Source organism: Phalaenopsis equestris, unplaced genomic scaffold (genome assembly GCF_001263595.1).
Source record: "Phalaenopsis equestris unplaced genomic scaffold, ASM126359v1 Scaffold001241, whole genome shotgun sequence".
NCBI classification, from domain to species: Eukaryota; Viridiplantae; Streptophyta; class Magnoliopsida; order Asparagales; family Orchidaceae; genus Phalaenopsis; species Phalaenopsis equestris.
Window position 1 is genome coordinate 147,466 of NW_018165680.1, and position 24,021 is coordinate 171,486.

Genomic DNA, 24,021 nt, shown 5'->3' on the forward strand with positions numbered 1-24,021 from the left:
AAAAATGGCGTTCGCGAGTAATCGAGTCACAAAGGGTTCACCTAAGGCTGTTTTGATCCTATAGGAACTCAATTTCGGGCCCTCTACATGTTGGTCCTTAGCCCTTGCAACTAAAAGTTGAGTGCTTGGAACCACTCATGCGAGTTCTTCACAAAAATGAGTCAAGAAGTGGCTTGAAGTTCTATGGGAGGTGGGCTCCATTGCTAGTCCGCTAGGATGGTCAATAAGAACTCCTAAAGCTAGATCCTAGGTTCTAAGAGTAGAAGACTAAGACCTCACTAAAAATAAGGTCAATAATGTTTGAAAGTATTTAGCTTTTGCTTTTGTTTTTTTGTATGTTATATTTTCTGTTTTTTACCGGAAGGAGTGTTTCATCTTCTTCCTTTTGAAAGTAGTATATTTGTAGGTTATGCAGGAACAACTGGTGAACCTTCTTGCCATTCGAATGTCGCCATTTCATGATTTTTCCCTGTTGTTTCAGTCGTGATAGCCTCGAATTGACTCCTATCCCCGTCCAAACACTGTCTACCTCTTGTATTCATCTTTCCTTTCTATCCCACTACCATCTCCCCACTAAAATCACTTCCTAAACACCTTTCAGGAGCCCTAAAACAGTACCATCTTGCCTTCTACTTTTGCTATTCATTAATCTTTTGGTTATGATCTGCAAATTTAGACTTCAAAGTACCTGTTAGCATGCAGCTAGTGATTTTCTTTGTCAAAAAGCTTTTTTGCATTGAGTGCTTCTTGGAGCTAGTATGTTATTTTATGCTGAAGAATGCTTGTTGGAACTAAGACTGATAGGTTAGCGCTGTTGAGCATGCCATGAAAATTGACTGTGCTGATCTCGATCTTAGATTGAGGAGTTTTTGTATAGCTCACATACCCTATTTTTAGAAATTGAGGGGGTCAATTGCTTTCCAACAATGGAGTACTCATCGATAGTGGGTCATCAGCTGTGGATCGTCATGTATTTCGTTGGTTGTGGGCTATCATAACCCTAATAAAAACCTGCGAAGCATTTTTCTGACATCTCGTTGTTTTCCTTATCATCATCACCTTTCTGTCTCTGTTTTCATCTACAAATATACATAACATTATATCTCTCTTATTCTGCCTAAATATATTACACAACTAGCAGCGAGACTTTTCTTCTCTATTCTGAATCCCTCTCTTCTTGTCTCCATCTCTCGTTCCATTCTTTTCCATTTCTGTCTTGAACTTGCTGTTCTGATGACGGTGCTTTTCTCCATTGTTTTTAGAGCTTTGTTTTACTTATAAAAGGGTTCCCCATGCCCAAAATCATAGATTGCTAGTATTTGATGTTAAAATCAGTGTCATCAAATTCAATGCATAGTGAAGCGGCGCTTCTATTAACCAAAATGCTAATAAATTATATAAAATTATTAATATATAAATGCATTCATAAACAATTATAAAAAATGAAACATGACTAATAAAATTCATTTAAAATAGAAAAGAATGAGGTATAATACCTAGCTTGAAGACGAACATTAAACAAGAAACTGCAAATTAAAATTTCAAACTTTTTTTAATTGTTCATCTCCATATTTAAGAACTAAAACATTGCGAAAATTGTTTTAACTCAACAATATCTAAATTTTAAAGCATAAATAACAAATAAAGCCTCAAATTTTATAAAATAAGCTAAAGTAAGTCAGTAGTCTTCATCATCTTTTCATTTAGATAATCTCCTTTCCCTTCAGGTAGAATTTTTTCATGTTCAAAATTTTCTTCTTCTTATTGATAAGTTTCATCTTTTCTATATGGCACAGAAGAAGCGGATACATGTTGAGGTGAACTCATCATGATTGTTGGTATACTCATCATCATTGTAGATGAATCCCCCCTTTTTTTTGCCGCCCGACTAATTGTTATAGACCATTTTTGACTAACATTTTGTACCTCTTTAATTTGTCTCTAAATTGTTGCTCATCAGGATTCTTGATTTCTCCAATCAATCATTCATAACTTTTATCAATTGAATCCAAACTAATTAGATAAATAATATCTCTTAAATGCAATCTTCTCTTTAACACTTGATTGTAGTTGATGAAAGAGCATATCACAGTGAGTTGAGAAAGCTGGTCTAGATAAGGATATCGCCCCCCCCCCCTCCACTGAGGAGAAACCTGAGAAGAGTGGCACGCCTGCTACAATCCCCACTAGAAAATGTTTCAAATGCCACATATTTGAGCACATTGCCTCCAGCTACTCGATGACTCGAGCCATGTCTTTTTTCGAGTTGGGCTTCGTGGAGGAGATTAGCGATGATGAGAAAGATGAGGAACAAGGTGAGGTGTATCATCTGCCACTAGATGAAGGAGAGGCACTTGTGGTTGGACAAATCATGTAAGTTGAGGATACGAGGGATTTGCAGTGGCTTCGCCACAATATATTCTATACTCGCTGCACAGTGAACGGGAAGATATTTAGTCTGATCGTCGATGGGGGAGTAGTAAGAATGTGGCATCTACGTGGGTGGTAGAAAAGTTGGGTCTCATTACTCGAAGGTATTCTCGGTCATATTCTTTGACTGGCTAAATGAGAACAAAATCAGCATGGACCGGAGGTGCTTAGTGTGGTTTTTGATTGGGAGCCAGCTACAGGATCAAGTGTGGTGCGATGTGATTCCTATGGATGTTTGTCAATTTTTTTTGGGGAGACCATGACAGTTTGAACGGTGGACTCAACATTCGGTTTCTGGAACACACATTCCTTCAACATGAATGAGAAGCACATCATCCTACGTCGGCGAAACCTGAGATCACAAGATAACTTACCAGTAGAGTAACATCGGTGGGGCCATTTTTGGTGACGATGGAGGACAATGGGACTGAGACACCAACTCTAAACGCGGGATAGGCTTGACAAAGGGCATTTTAGGATATCAGAGTCGATACCTTACGGCCAACGCCACAACCGTGCAGGGAGATTTATGTTACCCCCACTTCAGGTTAGGTTTTTGCCGATCGTGGATTACTTTGGGAGTATGCAGCAACAGAGGCGAGATACGTAGACTCAGTTCAGTTTAGTAGCAGACTCCCAGAAGATTGGACTGACGTGGATGTTTTCTCGTAAGTTGGGAAAGATCCTCAACTTTCTTGGGGAACGGTGCAATCACCCATTGTATTCAGGTGCTGCTAGGATTACAAATGAGGAGCCAAAAAAATTGACGAATAAAGTCAAAGCTTCCCCTTTCTCGGGAGATTAACACGAGGCTGGGGCTGAACCGACCCTTCTTCCCTTATTTCACTTGGCGAGGATTATTCCAATCTTCCTGTTTTCATTTCCCATCCATCTATCTTCTATTTATTTGTGTGTTTGCTGACATAGGGTTTAGTTTTGGTATTTCGGAGTTTAGATTTATGCTCAGCTCATTGTTGATAGCTGTTTTCCCTTCTAGGGCTGTCCGAAGGCGAAAATGTGCGTTGACCGTAAATCGTCCAAAATGGTCTTCTTCAACGGTTAGAGTGGTGCTCTGGCTGTAACTCGATCTGACAGAGATACTTATCATCCCCCCATCCTTCACTCTTTTTGCCCTTATTCCTGTCGCCAACCTCCTTTTTCCTTTACCGCCATAACACCCTCCCCACTTCCCCATTGCCGTAACTCCGCTTGCTGCCTCGACATCTCAGCCAACATCCTCTGACAAACAAATAACGCATCTCTTATTCCCAAAGATACTTTCTTATTCTTAATGAGATTCCTTCTTTTTTGATGTGTTTAAAGGACCAATCAAATGCAATTTGGCTTGGGATATTTCTCTGTCCGTCTCCTTACTGCAATAAATACATGTATGCTAATGGTTGCTTGATTCAGATTTTAGTTTTATATATTTCCAATTTAGGTCTTTCCTCCTTATGCTTGAATTGGTCATACCTGAATTGTTTTTTCATAAACAAATAAACTATTAATTCTAATTTACACTGTGAACAAAAAGACATGCCGTCTCATCATCAATGGAGGGAGCAATAAGAACGTGGCGACTACGCTGCCATATTCTCTGACGTGGTTGAAAATGGAAAATAGGGTCAGTATTTATAGGTGACGTCTAGTGGAATTTTCGATTGAAAGTCGCTGCATAATCATGTGTGGTGCCTATGAATGTGTGCGACCTTTTGCTGGGGAGACCGTGACAGCATGATCACAAGACTCGACATGATGGGTATAGTAACACCTCCATCGAAGATGGTATGCATATCATCCTCCTACATTCTGCGAAGTCCGAGATTATAGGTGCCTTTGCCAGGTGAGAAATGTCTGTGGGATCAATGTTGGTGATGACAGAGGATGATAAGACTGATGGGACAATCACGACAAAGAGCATTTCAGGATAACACGATTGTTACCTTACCGCGATGGTCACCACTGTCTTGGGAGGTTCATGTCATCTTCACTTCAGATTAGGTTGAGCTAACCTTGGTTACTTTGGGAGGATTTAACAGTTTATATGTGACACGTAAGCCCAATTCTAATCAGTAGTGAACTCCCCAAAGATAAGATTGATATGGTTGTTTGCTTGCAAGCGGGTAAAAATCCTCAGGTGCCTTGGGGGTCGGTGCAGTAGCCAGTGGAATCTAACTGCTTCTTTGACTGTAGTAGAAGAACTATAAACTTCGCCGATTGAGGTCATAGCCTCCCTAATCCCAGGGGACGAATGCGAGGATCCTTGGGGGTTGAACCGACTAAAGAACAACTGGACCGGTTCAACCAAGTGATTGCAAGGCCGATCAGCTCTTATTTCGAGGCTAGGGCTGCGGCCCTAACGGAGGGGTCTTTGCCTCCTACTTACCTACTATGTTTATGTTATTTTATGCCATTAAGGTTGAATTTTTGCTTTAAGATTTTTGTTAGGACAACCTCCGGTGTCCTGTTTTCCATTCTTGGGTTGGTTTCCGACGACAAGAATGTGCTTCTACTTTTATCTTTTCCCAATGTGGGGTGTATCATTCCTTTTATTGGTTGTTGTTGCCATATCCTTAGCCTTCCCGCAGGCCGTCGGAACCCCTACCACTTTTGTCTCTTTGCAGCCCCCTACCTTGCCTGTACCCTCCTGTTCAGAACTGCTAAATTTCTACCGTCCATGTACTGCCGCCTACAACCTGCTCCCCTCTACAGCCGCCAACTTCCCATTCGGCAACCCCACCCCCCCACCTCCATCCAAACAACAACTTTTCTTCATCCCTTGCTAGCCACTTTCCGAAACCACATTACCTCTACACCATCGCCGGTCCAGCTTCGCCCTAACGGTATGCTTGTATTGTGTTTTCTTTCTGTTATAAGGTCGTGATTGTAATCCGTTGCTTTTTTTTTTGCATAAGAAAATCTGTTTTTCGATTGGATTTTAGTTACCTTCGGTATCAATATTTGTTTAAAAAGATCTTAATTTATTAGAATTAAATAAAAATATGACGCTCTAGGACTCAATGGAGATGAAGGCTTCTTGTTGTTATTGTTGTTGTATTGGAAATTGTCAAAATTCCATTTCCTGTTCTAATTCCCATGCACGTTTTTTTTTCTTTTTTGGACAAATACAACCATTTCAGGACCTGGGATACTTATTGCTTTTGATCTAGGGAGTTTGATTATATCTCATTTCATGTTAGAGCAATCCATTTTATTTACAGCCTTCGTGTTTGTTTTGGCAAGTAGTTCATAAAGTCCTGCAAGCTTATGCACCCACATACATATCTTTACAGCCACAGATAACTGCACTTCGATATAGACATGCGTGGTTGCAGCTCTGTCAAAATGCATTTTATGATTCTGCCACTATAATTAAGCGGTCATTTGGACTTTTGGTTTTTGTTTTTTATTTTTTTCGTCCTGTTTTGTTTTGTTTATTTATTTTACTCAAAATGAAACATGTATGGTACGTTATAATATGATTTGTTGGTTTTAAAAATAATTGAAATAATTTTTAGGTGTTTGGAATGTTTTTAAAAACAAATTAATTTGCTTTGAAAGCCAAAAACAAAAACATGAAAGAAATACACTAAACAAACATATTTTTAAAATAAAGGTATAACAAAAATAAAAAAAACAAAAAATAGAAGGGATCCCAAACATGCCTGAGTGTCCAATAACTAGACGGCCAACTTTTGTTTTATCATTCTAAGATGCACAACCCATATATTATTATTTTTTTTTATCAATTTTAGCTTGAAAGTTTTCCCTTGTGATTAAATTTCTGTGCCGTCGTGAGGTCCTTTTCCATATTAAATTGGGCTGAACTTATTTTGTATGAAGTTTATTCACTGGTTTATGTGCCATTTTAATTGCCCTGTTTAACATAACTTACTAAGATATCCTTATTTTCGCAAAGCTTGTTCTGCAGTTTGATTAACAATCTATGTTTTAATGATGAGAACTGGGATCAATTTATGTTTAGAATATTATTCTTGTCTGAAAACAGTTTTTCTTGATTTATTTGACTTTATATTGATTAATTATGAATTTCTGTAGACAATTGAGAGCAGCCCTTCTGATGAAAATAGCCCTGATGAAGATGTTACGCTGTCTCAATTGGTAATTTTAAGTGCCCGTAAACATATATGATTTGATCTAAGCTGTTTTATTTAATGCTATTAATAAAAATTTTAGCTTTTTTTGCAGAATTTGATTGATCTTGCAGGTTCAGAAAGTTCGAAGGCTGAAACCACTGGATTGCGACGTAAAGAGGGTTCATACATAAACAAAAGCTTACTTACCCTTGGGACTGTAAGATAAAATCCTTAATTTTTTTTGTTTTTGTTTTTCTTTTTTCTAAGGAAAAAAAAAAAAAAAAACTTATGTGAAAAATCTTTATTTTTCTAGTAATGTTGCTTCGGTTGGGTTCTATTTCCGTTTTTGCCTATTCGTCTGTTTGAAACTAGTTTAAATGGTCTGTTGCTAGCAAGAAAAATGGTAACCTGAAGTAATTGGCATAATTGTCACGCCAATTAAATTTGAAAGTATAGAAGGAGCTTTCAGCACTTTTTTTATGGTTATCTACCATCAATTTGCTCTCTAGGCATGCCTTGATGCACAATTTCAGCAAACGTTTGTCCTACTAGTACAACCATAATTGCTTTTATATTTCTATATTTGATAATGTGCTTACTTGTTGGTTGAAGATTCTGTTGTTCCAAACAATTGACCTTCTCTCTATAGCTTGGATCTATCTTGCAGTTGTGTTGGATTCTGTCGGTAGTTTTAGCCAGCTGGGTGAAAGGATTTGAGAAGGGGGGTGTATGTTAGTGCATAAGAGGATGATTTTGGTTTTTTGTGAAATAAGTTTATAATGTTTTTGTGTTGTATTCTATGTTTCTTTTTCCTTGATTACCTTTTGATACTGGAGTTAATTCAACCCACAACGATGAAAGGCAAATATTATTAAGCAAATAAGGAGGGGTGCAATAAAGACTCGAAACAATAACGACAAGACTAGCGTGATCCGACTACGAGCTAGGAAGTATCTACTGACGTCGGCGGTGAGGTAGGTGCGGCCGATGATTTTAAGCAGAGGGAGCAACAGGTGCGGGTGGCTTGTGAAAGGTTGATGTTAGAAGCAGGTGTAGCTGACTGCTGGAATGTGGGGACAATAGGGGCTGCGATGTGGCATACATCAAGTGTGGGTGGCTATTTGGAGGGCCGGGAGGGAAACTGCAGGTGGCTATGGCTGCGGCTGCTGGAGGGTGTGGGAGTCATTGCGACATGCCGAGAAGTGCAGGGAGAAGGCGAAAGCCTGTTGTGAAAGCTGGAAGAGGGGCGGTGGCCTGTTGGAGCTGCAAGAGGGAATCAACGGTCTGGTGCAAGCACGTAGAGGGAATATGCAACATTTTGGGATCGTATGAAGCGGGAATTGCGATGGACTGGACGCACGGGAGAGAGTTTGTGGTATGCTGGGATCGCAGGAATGGGTTCTGCGGCATTCTGGAAGTACAAGCAAGTGACTGTGGAAATTTGGAAGTCGTGGGAAGAATTTAGAATTAACTAAGGTGGGAATGGACAATCAGACAATGGAAGATATTTCTAAACATTAACATTAGTTCACAATAATATTCATATAAAAAAGAGTCATTAATCCACAATTTATAAAATAGGCTCTAGCAAAGCACATACAATCATCCAGTGATATAGTAACACAATCAACACAATAATAGTGACAAAATAGATAAAAAAAATACTGCTACATATCCCCAACAGTGCTTCATCTCATGTAAATCAATTCTCTACTATTAAACATATCATTCTAGCAAATCTTATTTTAAAAATTCCAGTTAAACACTATGTTAAGTTTTAAGAAGCTTAGTGAATATTTACTACTTTATTATGCTTTAAATGTTATGCAAATTCCTAACATGAATGCTCCTAGAAATATGGTTATAAAAAAAAAAAAACTGTCTTGCTTATTCAATAACATTTAATTTAATGATCTTATCAATTATATTTTCATTTTCAGTTAATATTTATTTTGTTTTACTTTTAGAAGCAATCTCAAGAGTAACATCAAAACCTTTTTCATTTTGTTTCATAAATGCATTTCTTTTTTCTTTTTGTATCAAAATACAACCATTTCCATTTTTTTTATTTAACATGCATGATTACAATATTATTCCCTATTAGTATCTTACATTGTGACCCATGATACATTTAATGATTTATCTTTTATTTAACTTATATTTCTTTTCTTTCAATAGTTAAATCTATTTAATTTTTTATTTCTTTAATTCAGTTAATAAGGCAAATGAAACTACAAAATAATCAAATCATTTTTACTTATCTTCATTTATTTATAAGATTTTCTTTAATATGTGTAACAAATGAAATATTTTAAAAGAATAAAAGAATTTAATTTAACTCGAATAAAGTAATAATTAGTCACCTTAACTTTTTGGAAACTTCTTTAATTGCTTATTCCTTCATTTCTTTTGGCTATCACTTATCTCAATTAAAATTGCCTATATAAGTATTTTATTTCTAAAAAAATAAGCTAATAACTAGTTAGTTTACGTGTTCTCCCCCAACCACATTTTCAATCAAATTTTTTATGAAATCTAATCGTAGAATCGAACCCACAAAATTCAATATATACCTAATGACATTTAATTAATACAACATACATAAAAATGTAAATATTTACAATCTCTATGTTTTTTTCTATTGCACAATCACATTGATCGAAATAATCTTTTTTCTACCCTTTCTGAGATTGTCACTTTAAATGCAAATTTAATTCTTGCAACTTTCTTCTCCCCTCAATCTGACACTTCTATAGCTTAAATCCTGATTTAATTAAACCTATTATTAATATTATATATACATATATATATATATATATACATACATATATATGAAAAGCACAAGGGCTAAATCTATTAAAATAGGAAAGATACATAAATGTTGTATGAGAGAGCCCAATAGAGGCACCCTACCCATACGATACAACACACAAACAACTCAAAAGAGAAAAGACAGAGAAACCCAAAAAAAGGAAAGATACCAAAATCGCAGAAAAGAAGTAGCTAGGGACGAACCAGTTTAGTCCTGCCTTTGCCTCTAGTTCTAGGGCAAGATCCAGATAACAAATTGTTGAGTGCCGAGTCATTTCCGGAAGTAACCGAAGTATCATCCATTAGGTTCCCAAGCTGAAGTTTACCTCCAATCTTCTTCTTCCTCCTTGAATAGACCTGTCTTCCTCCTCAGAAGACTGGCTCATCTGATCATCGTGTTGTTAAACAGAACGCCGGGCAGATAAAAACTGATGAGCACCAGAAGAAGGATTGTCAAATGTTGCAACGACTATAGGTTCTAGTGTGTGTGAAACATGAATTGTCTCCTCTTCAACTAATGTTTCCTGCAACTGAGGTGGGTTCTAGGGCTGATTTCCACAACACTAATAATCATAACTCTTAAGCATGAATTGCCTCATTTCTTCTTCTTCTTCTTCCCTGATGTACAAACCTGTCATTCCTAATCTGAAGATTGGCTCATCTGATCAGTGGATTGGTCCAAAAATTATCGGACAGGTGTAGGCTGTTGCACATCATGTACCTCGTGTGTCTGACTAACAATAACAACTTGCTCTATCTGATGAGGCGGTAGAAACACAGTAGAAATATTACCACCCGTTACATTAAAGTTGGGTTCTAGGGCTGATGAAGTATGAAATGTCTCCCCTGCCCCCATGAAAAAAGGTTCCATAGGAGGAAATGTGGGACCTACATCATGAGATTTGTGTGACATATTACCCGTGAGGATAGTGACATCTTCAGGAGTATCCTTCTGATGATCCATAGTGTCAATAACTTGGAGCAGATTAAGAGGAGGGGGAATCACCGTCTCTGGTTGAACACTTTGCTTCTTTGGTCTTAGATGAGGGTGTAGATGATGAAATTGAGAAATGGAGTGGCCGTACATACGACAATTCGAGGAATACAACGGGAAATGCTCAATCGCAACATTTTGCTAATATCCATGATGTTGTGTGCCTAACCAAATTTTCTCATAAGCAATTGAAGTGATGTCCCTTTCAACAACTACCCTGGTTTCAGAGGGACGAGAAAAATTACAAGTAGGAATATCCGTTTGAGTGACTTACCAAAGGTTGAGACAATAAAGTACAACACTTCTTGAATAAAATAATGAAATTTCATGTCAGGGAGGTGAATCCAGACCGAAATGATTGGTGGTTCCATTTGTGGGTCAAAATCCACCGATCATTTCAAAATTTTCTTTGCTCTGTTATCTGGCAAATAAGTGTGTGTAATCTTCTTCATTATTTAATTGAATAAGGATGTTTTCCATTTAAAAGTTTAATTTTTCACTCCCCAACAAGGTGCATAAGCTCAAATTTATTACGAATAAACTCAATTTGGGATGACCATAAAGAAATTTTTTGACCAAATTCAGACGACAGAAGAAAACAAGCTGATTACATTCTGCTTCCGTAAAAAAAGATGGTCGGCTTCCCATTCTTCCGACCAGGTTTTTTGATGTCCTCCGCTGACGCAAACGAAGAAGGGAAATAACACGATTTCAGAGTACCTGAGGCGTGAACACCCGCAAGGGCATCAACATACGTTTTGTCCAAAGCCATCACGAATACAAGGAGGCGTGACGTTAAGAACAGTGAAGTTGCATTGGAAAAACAACAAAAGCCAAAGGAGGTGCGAGATTTTCTGCTTCGAGCACGAGGAATGAAGGGGTACGACGAGGCAACTGAGAAACTGCCGAAGCCGAAGATGCAGGACGCCTTAGAAGCCGAGCCTGACGAACGGGAGGCCTTCTCGAGACGATGAAGGGAGCAGCTGAAGACATGATCGACGAAAGGATGCAATAGGGCTGATTTTATTGAAATAGAAAGGATACATAAAGGTTGTATGAGAGAGCCCAAAAGAGGCACCATGCCCATATGATGCAAGTACAATAATACCCAACAAAAGACACATATAGACTCAATAAAAAGTAAAATAAATTTAAATCATGTAGAAAACAAGTAGCTAGGGACGAGTCAGTTTAGTCTTGCCTCTTACTCTAGTTTTAGGAGCGAAGCCAAATAACAAACTTTGAAGAGTCGTGCCATTGTCAGGAGTAACTAAAGTATCATCCATTAAGTTTTCAAGTTGGAGTGTGCCCCCGATCTTTTTGCGCCGAGAAGTGTAAACCTGTCATTCTTCATCTGAAGACTGAATCATGTGATTCTTCGTCTGATTTGATGTTAGAACCACAGTAGAAGAAAAGACAGTCGTTGCCACTGCGATATGTTCCGGTGTATGTGAAGTGTGAATTGTTACCTCTGCATCTGATGCTTCTTGAATAGGAGCTGCAGAACTATCCTGATTTTCGGTTCGAACATTATTTGTTGTAGTATGGCCAGGAGAAGGGATCCCAGGGGTAGACACCAACTCCTATCTTGTGGTGATTTTCACCTCAGGTTGGCTGTCATCAGTTTTGCTGGGAGCTCGTTCACGCACATGGAGTCCACTAATAGTGTGTTTCTGTTTTTGACTGTTGGTTCTCAACTTTGGGTGCAATTTGAAACATTTCTCCTGCGGGTGTCCAAACATCTTGCAGTGCTTGCAGTAGTAAGGTTTTTGTTCCATAATAAATTTTTGCCAAAACCATTGTGAGCAGATCTAAGCCAGACTTCTTCTACATCTGCTAGTGTAATATCTCTTTCAATCAAAATTATTGCAATAGAGGGCTTTGAGAAATGAACTGTAGGCAAGCCTACCTACAAAGGTTTTCCAAGGATAGTCCAAATTGCATATAAGATAAGTAAGTCAAAGAATTGAAGCTTGAGTTCAGGTAATGAGAACCATATAGGTGCAATTGGGGATACTTGACTGAGATCAAAATTAGGGGTCCATTTTTGCAATTTTATATGTTTGCCCTCGATTGTGATGAATTTTTTTGAGAAAATCTTCGTGTAATCTTCTTTTATGCTCAGCTGTTTCATAACATGTCTTCCGTCGAAATGACTCACCTGCCAATTCTCAACCAGTTTTATTTTTTGGATTTTTGATTACATTTGCGTTATGTTTGATAAATTTGAAAACCGATCCATCCAAACTGACTGAATGCTCACCCATACCCTTACCAACCAATTTTTAAGTTCATTGGCCTTTATGCTATTGAAAATAACGGGAGTCTCATATCCTAAATTTGCTTTAAGAAGTTATCCATCTATGCTCCCCCACTTCTATTAGCTTGAGACTAAGATTTCTTAATCAGTTTTGTGACAGCAACCATCATTTCATAAAATGTATCAACATTGAGGGTAATATTTTGGAGCATATTAATTTTTACATTATCACGCCTGCCTAAGTTTCTTTTCCTGGTTATCCATAATTTTGAAATAAATAAAATAAACTAAGCTAATTAGATTCATTAAAACATTCATGTTATGTTATTTATAATTCTATCCAATCATCTTAATGACTTTTTTTATGAAGTTTATAAATCTAATTTTCTCTGATATCACTTTTGTCACGATCCAAACTTGTAACTAAGGTATGGACTGATGCTTGAATGATGAAAGATATTTTTAAACATTAATATTAGTCCACAATAACATTCATATAGAAGAGAACCACTAATCCACAATATATAAAATAATCTCTAACATTGCACGTTTGATTATTTAGTGATAAAGTAACTCAAATAATAGAGTGAAAGTAACCAAATAGAAAAAAAAAGTAACACAAACAAGACAATGAAAACAACAAAGTAGAAAAAAAAAACTAACAGATTGCTACATATCACCAGCAATGTCTCTCCTTATGTAATACAATTCTCTTCAATTATACATATCAATCTAGCACACCTTTTCTTGAAAATGACTGTTAAACATTAAGTTAAGCCTTAAGAAACTTTGTGATAATTATTAATTTATTATGCATTAAATTTTTATGCAAAGGTCTAATATGAATGCTAAAATAATATGTTGATAAAAAATGAATTGTTTTATTCATTTTAATAAAATTTAAATTATCTTTATCAATTATTTTATTTTTTATTGTTTTGAATCATTAAGGCACAACTATTTCAATTTTTTTCTTTTAACATGCATGGGTGTGTAATAACAACCCCTATTAATACCATAAGGGGTTAATCATGATAGATTTAATCGTTTTTCTTTCACTTATATTTCATTTCTCTCAATAATTAAATCCATTTGATATTTTTTCAATTAATGCAGTTCAAAAATAATTGAAACTGTAAAATTCTTGATTCAATTATAATAGTGCTTTTACTATGCGTGACAAATGAAAAAAAAAATTAATAGAGTAAAAGTATTAATTTATGGCAAACAAAGTAATGATTAACCGCCTTAAACTTTAGGAGACTTCTGTAATTGCTTAATCTTTAACTTTGAATAACACCTATATCAATTAAAAGTTTTTATAGAAGAATTTTTTTTTAAAATGACAAACTAATAACTAATTAGTTTAATATGTCACGATCCAACCCGAGGCTTGGAATTAACCAATGCGGAAATAGACGTTCAAACGGTGGACATTAAAAATTTTCTATTTTCATTTTATATATCTAGCATTTATTAAATGAAATAGCTACTAAAAAATTAATTAAAACAATATAGTTTTATTTTGCCTCATATCTGGTTGTCTTAGTGTTCTATAAACATTTTCTTATTCATCGCTCACCTTTTAATAAATTAATTAAACCTGAATAGTTAGTTTAAACAACAATAAACTAAACAAAGTCAGTGAATACTTGTACTCTTAAACTGTAATAATTCTAAGAAAAGGACGACAATATGCATGTCAATTAAATAGTATAAAAAACATAAAGGCATTTGATACCGAAAATAATTTCAGAAATAATGTAAACACAAAAAGTAAATTTTCATTAATATTAAAATAGGGTTACAACATGACTCGAACAAAAATAACTACACAAACAAAAAAATGACACAAGTAACCACTCTTAAATGTATTCCAATGGGTGGTGGAGATCGGCGAGGTGGGTTGGGATGACTAGCAGGGGTGGTGACGACCTAGAGTGCTGATGGCAGCGAGGGGAAGGTGTAAAACTGTAAGGACAACAAGTGAGAATGGTTGTTGGTTGCTGAAAACGATAATGTGGTGGTTGGGAGGAGCTTGAACGGAGTTAAGAAGGCAAGATAGCAGTAGTTATCTATAGGGAGGGCAATGAATTGGTGTCTGGGTAACGGATGGAATGTTCGTCAGTTGAGGAGCGGAAATGAGAAGGTTTGTAGAAGGTAGAAGGGGGATATAATCACCACCTCGGAGAGGATACATCCGAAGCATCACCAACTCCTCAGATACAACTCAAAATTGAAACCAAGCACACTCAAAACTGCCTCCTACACACACCTGGGGATGACTATTTTTAGCATCCGAAGAAACTTTTACACGAAAGAGGCGAGAAGGAACTAAAAAAGCCCTTCTTCAAAATTTCTATGGGCATCGTCCGCCTGGATCGCGAAACTTTGTAATTCTTGTTTTCGCCTGGGATTTCTCCCGCGTCGCATGCTCTCGTGAGTCTTCCGGCGTCCGCAGCTTTGTGCAATTCCCTGCTCTCGCGAAATCTCGTGGGCATTGAATCGCGAAGTCTCGTGAGTCTTCCCGCCTTCTGCTCCTTCAAATGAGACGTGCACGGCGACATCGTTCCTTGGGTATGCAAAGTATGCGACACCCTTCCTTTTTCTCTGCTCTCACTCTCTCTGTTTCTTCCTTCTATTTTGTCCGATTTGAAAGAGATATTCGTCTCTGAAAATGAAATCCTTGCTTTTCTTTGAACCGACCTAATTGAATTTATCTGATTTGATTTTATTTATTTTTTCAAGTTATTACATTAGGATTTTATCAATATATCACGTACAATGTTAAAAATAATAATCCTGAGAGAGTACATTTTTTTATATGGATAACATGAGAGGCAAAACCACGTTGTTTTGCCCAATTTAAATATCTCTATTAATATAGATTAAGGATTGCAAATGATGTTTTTTTTTCTTTTAATAATGGGAGTAGGTAATACAATTTAATAAATATGAATTGTTATAGTAGTAATCTATTGTGGTATTTCATTTCTTTAGATGTTAAAGGCATCAGCTGGGGAAATGCCAATTGATATTTGATGGATGCTAGTAGTGAAGCAATGAATGGAGGTCAACTTGGGCATTTTTGTGATTGCAAGGTAGACTGGGTAATCATGATGATGGGCGGCAGATGCTCATGGCCAGTGAGCATCAGGTGTCAATTTTTAACATCGTTGGATGATGATAATTGAGAACATTTTAAATTGAGGAGAGCATTTAACATTTTAAACTGAGGAGAGCATTTAAAATCTGGTCACAACCTTTGAACTGTCTTCAAGAGTCAAAAGTTACTCTAATATTGATTGAAATATATTTGGGTTATGATTGGATATTGTTTGAAGCTTATTTGAATCTTTTATGTATTTCTGACCATGTTTTGACGAATGATAAAAGAAGATTCAATCACGAATAAAAAATATTTTCATCAAGGTCTCATTTGAACAATGCTAAAAGGAGATTTGGTCATGATTAAAAAAAATTGATCAAAGGTCCGAAAAAGATTTGATTAGCATTGGAACTTGTTTAAACATGTTTTAGTAAGGTTGTTTGATTTGATTATAGTTCAAGATATAGCATGAGCAAAGATTTTAGCTTAGTTGAGCTATCATGTTGTTTGTAGAAGTCTGCTCTAATAATTTTTTTAGAGTGGCACTATTTTGCTCATGTCACGTGTAAGTTTAAAAATTTGATGGGAAATTTTTTGGCAATTTGAGACAAATGCCGCCATTGCGTTGAGTGTTAGGGGTAATGACACAATATTTATCATTACTGAACTTATCCTGACTAGTATTTAAATGTGCTATGAAGATTAACACAAAGGTGACTTTTTTGTTATTAGGTTTTTTTTAAATAATTTTGAATACCACTTTAGTTTTTAGCTTCTTGGTCTATACTCATAATTACATATTGAAATTACACCTGTTATTTTTTTAGGAATGCTTTGAATAGTACTGATCTTAAAGAGTAGTTTATGGATTTCCCATCATACCCATTATCCATAGTTTTTGCAGTTTATGGTATTATATATGTGATTAAATTTGAGGAATTTATATGAATATAAATGAGTTTCTTAAGAGGCTGGTTTTATCTATGATTGTATCAGATATCTTGCTCAAGTCACAGGAGTGAATTCAGCCGTGTTCTATTATTAATTTAGTCACATGACTTAAGAGGCTGGTTTTATCTGTGATTATATTTAGTTTTATAAAGGTTTTTGCCTTTTGTTGTATATCTATTGTGATTGTACAAAGCTGGCTATTATAAGAACGCTATAATTGCTTTATTTTGATGAAATAATTTTGCGTTTGACTTTGTTGTTGTTTTTTTGCAGTGATGTAATGCTTCTTATTGTAATGTTTATAGCTATTGGATTATATTTTATACGAGCATTGTATGAATCTTATTTGAATGTTGTTCTTGTTAATGTTTGGACCTATCTTTAAGTCAGGACACATAGTTTGAATATGTTTTGAATAATGTTTGAATATAACTCAAAATTTTCTTGTATACGAACTCACCTTAATTGAAGCTTGTTGGAATCATGTTTGCACTGCTCTTCATCACGACGAACTTAAAAAAATTAGTTCGTGGTGAAATGTTGGGGAATTTTTATCTGATAAGAACTTTTGGGCAAATTTCCTCGAGAAAAGAAATAATGGGGCATGTTTTTCCAAATTTTTTATCATGAGGCATGTAAAGTGAAGTGTACACAACATATAGAAAATTTCAAGCAAAAAATTGCTTTTTGCGCTTATAGCAATTTTGCATCCACCATCAACACACGTCTGCTAATGATAATAAATTTAAGTTTACCAAAACTCATAAAGTATTAGTATCATTTTAATTATATCATATGATTAAACTTAAAATCTCTTGTTACTATGGACGCCAACATGCCATCTAACCGAGTAGTAGTTTGATTGTGAGGGCATTAATACATTTGGATTAAAACTCTAGCTCAAATGTTCTCTATTGGCTAAACTCACATCATAAGGCATACTTAATAAGGTATGAGGTTCTTTTAGCAAATGCTAGTCTTAAAATTTGGATCTTCAACATACTTTCTCTCTAGATCTAATGAGATTTTCCGAAGAATGATTCTTCGATTAAGTTTTGACTTTCTTTTTTTTTTCTCTAAGTGGATTGGGGTCCATAACAAATTTGGTTGATAAAATTGTAGAATCTTGATTGGGATCATTATTACTTCTTCAACATTCAAACTAATTTACTATTTTCCTTTCCAAAAGTTAAGGTGCAGCTACTAAATTGAAGAATCTTAGATCAGGTATCATAGCAATCCAAAGTTGTAAGGAACTATAGGTCTTATGCTTTTGAGAAACCTTAATACAAATCATGGAGTTTTTTTAATAAGGCGAAGTCTTTGGGTTGATTCTTTAAAATTTAATCTGCCTTTTGAAAAATCAACCAGAAATCACTCAAATTTGGCAATGCTAGGTGGAGATTTTTAGCACCCCTTGTCCAAATACTTTGTTATACTATAGGTTTTGTTGATTTTTGATAATTCGTTTGCAAGAAACATTCAAAAGGAACCTTTCTGTCTTATTCTTACTAACTTTGTTCTCCTCCACTGTTTTTTTTTACTTTAACATAATCTTCATCAAATAGCTACAATATTTGTCCTATTCAAATTTAAAACCTTTACTTTTTTATAATCATTTGTCTCAAAAGAATAATCATTTGGGCTCCCGTATCCAACTTGATCTAAGTAAAAAAACTAAACTCAATCTAACTACTAGCCTATAGAAAGTGAAATAAAATAGCATCTTTCATCTAATGCAACGAAATAAAGGGATCAGTGACATCCGTTTATATCTGTCTATCATTGTGCTTGAAGACCTGAACACTTGCAAAAATTGTATTTCAGAGTATACAATTTATGTTGAAGCAGATATATGGTGAAATCTTTCTATTGATATTATCATAGATGATGTAGCTCTCTTTATATTTAACTTCAAGGTGGATTTCCTATCTGTCTTTGTGAAGCTGGGTTTCTCATTGGATGATTGTAATATGGTAGAAGGTTTTTATTTGTTTGTTGTCAACAATTCAACTTTATAGAGTTGATCTTGTTTTTTTCCATTTAGGGTAATTTCTACATGTCGTTTAGTATCATTGATTATCTTTGTGTCACTGTATCAGGCTTTTTTGATACTCCTTCCTTTGTTATTTGAAGTAATGTATTATCTTTTAATTTTTTCATTTAGAATAATTTAATATTTATGATTAGTGTCTAGGGGCCATATAATTTGGATGGTGATGAACGAAATGTTTGGGTTTGCTTTTTTTTTCAACCTTTTATTGATGCTTGAGCATTAACATCTCTATTGTGACTCAAGGATTTAACAAATATATGTTTTGAAAAATCCCCTCTAACATTTTGAGCATTTGCAGTTTTCCTTTCTTTCCTTTTTTTTTATTTTTTCCTTTCTCTAATTTCTATGTTAGTTAGTATTCCACTCTATATGTCGCATCAGCATGAGGAAGTGTTATCTAAGTGCTTCATCATGTATAATTTGGATTTATGAGGAAGTGTTATAGTTAATAATGATGTACTTCATCATGTATATTAGTATGTGATATGAATTTGCGATGCTTTGTTGTTCCTTAATTTGATAGCCAATTGCACTATTGCCACTATTGCTGTCATGGTTGTTCTTGAAATATTTAGCTGTGTTACATAAATAGGAATTTATACTTTCTTGGAAGTTGGAATTTTCTTTGTGCTACGGAATATGAATGCACTTCTCAAGTTTTTATTTTTTATTTTTTTTTAGTTTTTGTGCACTTTTGAAGTTTGTTTAGGTTCTTTTTATTTTAGCAATTTCAATGCCACTTTGCTTTTGCTGCTTATCCCTAATGGCGCCGTTGTTGTGATATACAATCTTTCCTGTGCTTTTATTTCTAAAAAAAAAAATTCTTCTTTGTAACGCATTCTATGTTATTCCATCATCAGGTGATCTCCAAATTAACTGATGACAAGGCTACACACATTCCTTATAGAGATTCAAAGCTCACACGCTTACTCCAGTCCTCTCTTAGCGGACATGGAAGAGTATCTGTAAGTTCCGATAAATCTGTATGCATGCTGGTATTAAAGGATGCAGTATCATACTTGTTGATTTAATGTAGGTTTTATTAAATTATTTTATCTGTTTAACATTTACTCTTAAAATTCGGTGTTGCTTTCATATATTCTTATTCACTGTTTTTTCCCTTCCCACTATATTAGCTTATTTGTACAGTTACTCCGGCTTCTAGCAATAGTGAAGAGACTCATAACACCTTGAAGTTTGCCCACCGAAGCAAACATGTTGAGATTAAAGCGTCTCAAAACAAGGTATAGTTTTGAATGAATTTTCCATTTTCTTTGTACTCGTTTTGCTTTCTTCTACTTCCACTTTTATTTTTTTGCAGATAATGGACGAGAAATCCTTAATAAAGAAATATCAAAGGGAGATCTCTTGCTTGAAAGAAGAACTGCAACAATTAAAGTGTGGCATGATGGAGAAACACTCCTTCTATGATCAAGAAGACATTGTTAATCTGAAGCTTCAGGTTTGTTTCAGAAGCAATTCAGTTCCACTCTAAATAAACGTGGCTTGATGGATTGCTCATTTAAGGTTTATTCTTATTACGTGAATTTGCTTCAAATTGTGCTCTTCACATTATTGGATTTTTTTCTTTTTTCTCTTTCTTTGGGGATGTTGATTCCTGTTCCTGCCTTTGAGAAAGCTCCTTCAGTATTATGAGTTTGTTTTTCATTGCATCTTTGTATGCACCTGCATTTTAAATTTACAGGTTTATAAAGTACATGATTTGGCGTGCATGTGGGCTTGCTACATGCTTAATGAATATTTACCTACTATCGCCAGTAGTATTGTGCTTATGCATGAAATACTTTGTTGATTATATTTGGCCTTGTTTAATGCCTTGTTTAATGTTTATGGAAACTTTATCAAATAAATCTAAAATAACTTGGGCATATTGTATAAAAATTATCTTAATCTATTGGAATTAAATAACAATATGACATTCAATAGGATGTAATGGAGAAAAAAATTCATATAGCTGACTCCACTTAGTGGGATAGAGGTTTGTTGTTGTTGTTGTATTCGACCTAATTTTGTGAAAAAAATCAGTCCAATTTGTATCAAATTGGTATTAGAGAAAGATTTTTGAAAAACAAACGATGTGAAGCAGCCAACGAGATCATGACGTAGTATAGGGTGTGGCAGTGCGATATTGTTGCGATAAGAGGTAGTAAAGAAGAAACCAACTGGATCACTGTCACACTCTCACAATACAGTCATGATTAGAGCAGACACAAGATCACGAGCTAGCAAGGAAACCAATATTGGGCTATACAACTGCGATAAGAGCTAGTTGGCATGGCGATGACGGAATCACATACAGGGCGTGACGACAGTTGCAATTAGAGCTAGTTGGAAGTGACGATTGGTTCACATAGGGATGCTAATTATGTTATTGTGTACATTCAGTCATAGTTCCAACTAGTTGGGAAGCGTGATCTCGGCCATACAGTTGCCCTTCGAGACTGAATCGCACAATATAGTCCCGCTTTGACGTAGTTAGGAATCCAAGGATGGGATTGTGGCTACAACCTCTGTAGATAGTCGCGATACTGGCAATCCTGGAAGCAAAGAAGGAAGTGGCTTGGTACAAACATTGATTCGAACTACCTGGGAAGCCATCGACGAAATTTTATCTTACACGAGTTCCATTTTCTTGATAAAAGTCATTCAGGGAGTAATGACAGTCAAAAGAGTAGATGCCCTTGAGAAGAAATTATAGAGGTGTGCTGCCGGCTTGAATATAAGTCATATCGACACCTTTAAGTACATGATTTGGCGTGCTGCTGGATTGAATATAAGTCATATCGACACCTTTAAGTACATGATTTGGCGTGCTGCTGGATTGAATATAAGTCATATCGACACCTTTCTTCTCAAGAACTCTCCAAAGGACATCTCTTGGAATCTTATCATAAGCTTTTTCTAAATCAATAAAAATCAAATGTAGATTCTTCTTATTATCTCTGAACTTTTTTATCAAACCTCTCAATAAATGTATAGCTTCCATTGTAGACATGCCCGACATAAATCCAAATTGATTATGAGAAATCTTTGTAATGCATCTTAACCTATTTCAATTACCCTCTCCCATAATTTTAAAGTATGACACATCAACTTAATTCCTCTATAATTTGCACACTCTTGTGCATCCCCTTTATTCTTAAAAATGGGGACCAAAATACTCTTCCTCCACTCCTCAGGCATCTTTTTAGTTTTTAAAATAATATTAAAGAGTTTAGTAAGCCAAGAAACTCCCAAATCTCCCAAATATTTCCACACTTCAATTGGGATATCATCAGGTCCTATAGACTTTCCACCCTTAATTTTCTTTAAAACCTCCTCAACTTCTTTTTTACTAATGCGACGGTAAAAATGAAACATTTTATTATCATTCAAGATATTGATATCACTAAGGTCGATCGTATTTTCAGAAACTTCATTAAAAAGTTTATCAAAATAACTTACCCACCTATGTTGAATATCTTTTTCTAAGAAAAGTACTTTTTGATTTTCATCTTTAATACACTTTACTTGAGTTAAATCTTTATTTTTCTTCTCTCTTTATTTGGCTAGTTTATACATATATTTTTCACCCACCTTAGTATCTAATCTATTATAAAGATCATTAAAAGTAAAATTTTTAGCGTCACAAATTGTTCTGCGAGCCATTTTATACTTTTTCCAGTTCTCTAGCTTTTACATTTAAACTAATTTTTATAACATAGCTTCTTATATTTATCTTTTCTTGCACATTATTATTCCACCACCAACTATTTTTATTTGTAAATATTTTTCCCTTTAATTCTCCAAGAACATCTTTTGCTACATGTTTAATAGCGTTTGTTACTTTATCCCACATAACATTTGCTTCTTCATGAATATCCCAAATTTTGAAATCTTGAATTTTACTCATAAAAATAATTTTATTTCTGTCTTTTAGGTTCCCCTATCTAATTCTATGATAATGAGTCCTAGTATTCTTTATTTTACAACTCTTCATCTTAAAATCTAGAACTAATAAACGATATTGGGTACATAAATTCTCACTTGGAATGACCTATAATCTTCACAATCTCGACGATCTCTTATTCTTATAAGAAAATAATGAATTTGTGTTTTATTATATCCACTCTTATAAGTAATAAGATGCTCATCTTTTTTCGTGAATAAAGTATTAGTAATAACAAAATCATACGCTAAAGCAAAATCTAAAATAGCTCTACCTTCTTCATTAGTTACTCCAAAGCCGTAGTCACCATGAGTATATTTGGAGTCTTCTACCACTCTACTGACATGTCCATTTAAATCTCCTCCAATAAAAATTCTTTCTTCAAGAGGTTTCATTTGTATTAAGTCTTCTAAGTCATTCGAAAATTTGTCTTTAGACACTGTGTCTAAACCTACTTGAGGAGCATAAGCACTATAATATTAAAAATCTTAGTATTAATGATAATCTTAAGAGCTATAATTCTATCACCAACTCAATTAATATTTACAACATTATCTTTCAAACATTATCTTTCAAACTCTTATCATCAAACTCTTATCAATAATTACAACTACACCATTTCTAGTGCGACTCTTACCAGTATACCAAAGTTTAAAACTTAAATTATCAATCTCCTAAGCCTTTTTTCCAACCCATTTAGTTTCTTGAATACATAAGATATTAAATTTCCTATGAAACATACTATCAACTAATTCTCTTTACTATAATTAGAGAAAATTTTTCAGGATAGTAATATCTAAAAACTTCCTAAAGGTTTATGATTGAATAATATTTCATTTTGAATTTTGTATTAATAAGATCCTAAATTTCTTTGCGATGGAAAATCTTGTAGGCTTTTTATATATTTCTTCTTTAGTCATTCATAGTGAGGACTTTGTTTGAATTATTACACAATGTATGTCAATGACACGCACATGGTGAGGTGCGGCACACGCGTGACACATTTACATGACTTGATTCATGCTCATATTTCATTGGAAATGGAGTATGGTGCATTGCCAATTGTTGTGCACTATTTTAATTATGACTTGAAATTAACTTTTTTTATTATGCAAAAAATATTTATTAAAATTTTATTATTCTTTACTATGTTTATCAATTTAAATTTATTTTGATTGTGTTCAAGCTTTAAGTTTATTTTTATTTATGAAATCAAACCATTTATGCTTGAGAATTCTAGGACTTCTTCGTCTTGATCTTTAATTACCCCAATCTCGATTGTTAAAATCTGCGTGTGTGTCGGACTCAACTAACCCCCCCCCCCCCCCCCCCACTTGCGGGGGGCCCCCCCCTGTACAACCCAC

The 24,021-nt window shown here is 34.9% G+C and overlaps 1 protein-coding gene across 1 annotated transcript in view; it reads left to right on the top strand.

The window, feature by feature from the left end:
- The window catches only part of LOC110033630 (kinesin-like protein KIN-7E, chloroplastic), a 124,178-nt gene that overhangs the window by 54,389 nt on the left and 45,768 nt on the right, over positions 1 to 24,021 (top strand). Inside the window, exons 10-14 of the mRNA XM_020737674.1 lie at positions 6,490 to 6,552; positions 6,640 to 6,744; positions 19,569 to 19,673; positions 19,845 to 19,952; positions 20,030 to 20,170. Of these exons, the coding sequence (XP_020593333.1) occupies positions 6,490 to 6,552; positions 6,640 to 6,744; positions 19,569 to 19,673; positions 19,845 to 19,952; positions 20,030 to 20,170 (522 nt within the window). The remainder of the gene's footprint in view (positions 1 to 6,489; positions 6,553 to 6,639; positions 6,745 to 19,568; positions 19,674 to 19,844; positions 19,953 to 20,029; positions 20,171 to 24,021) is intronic.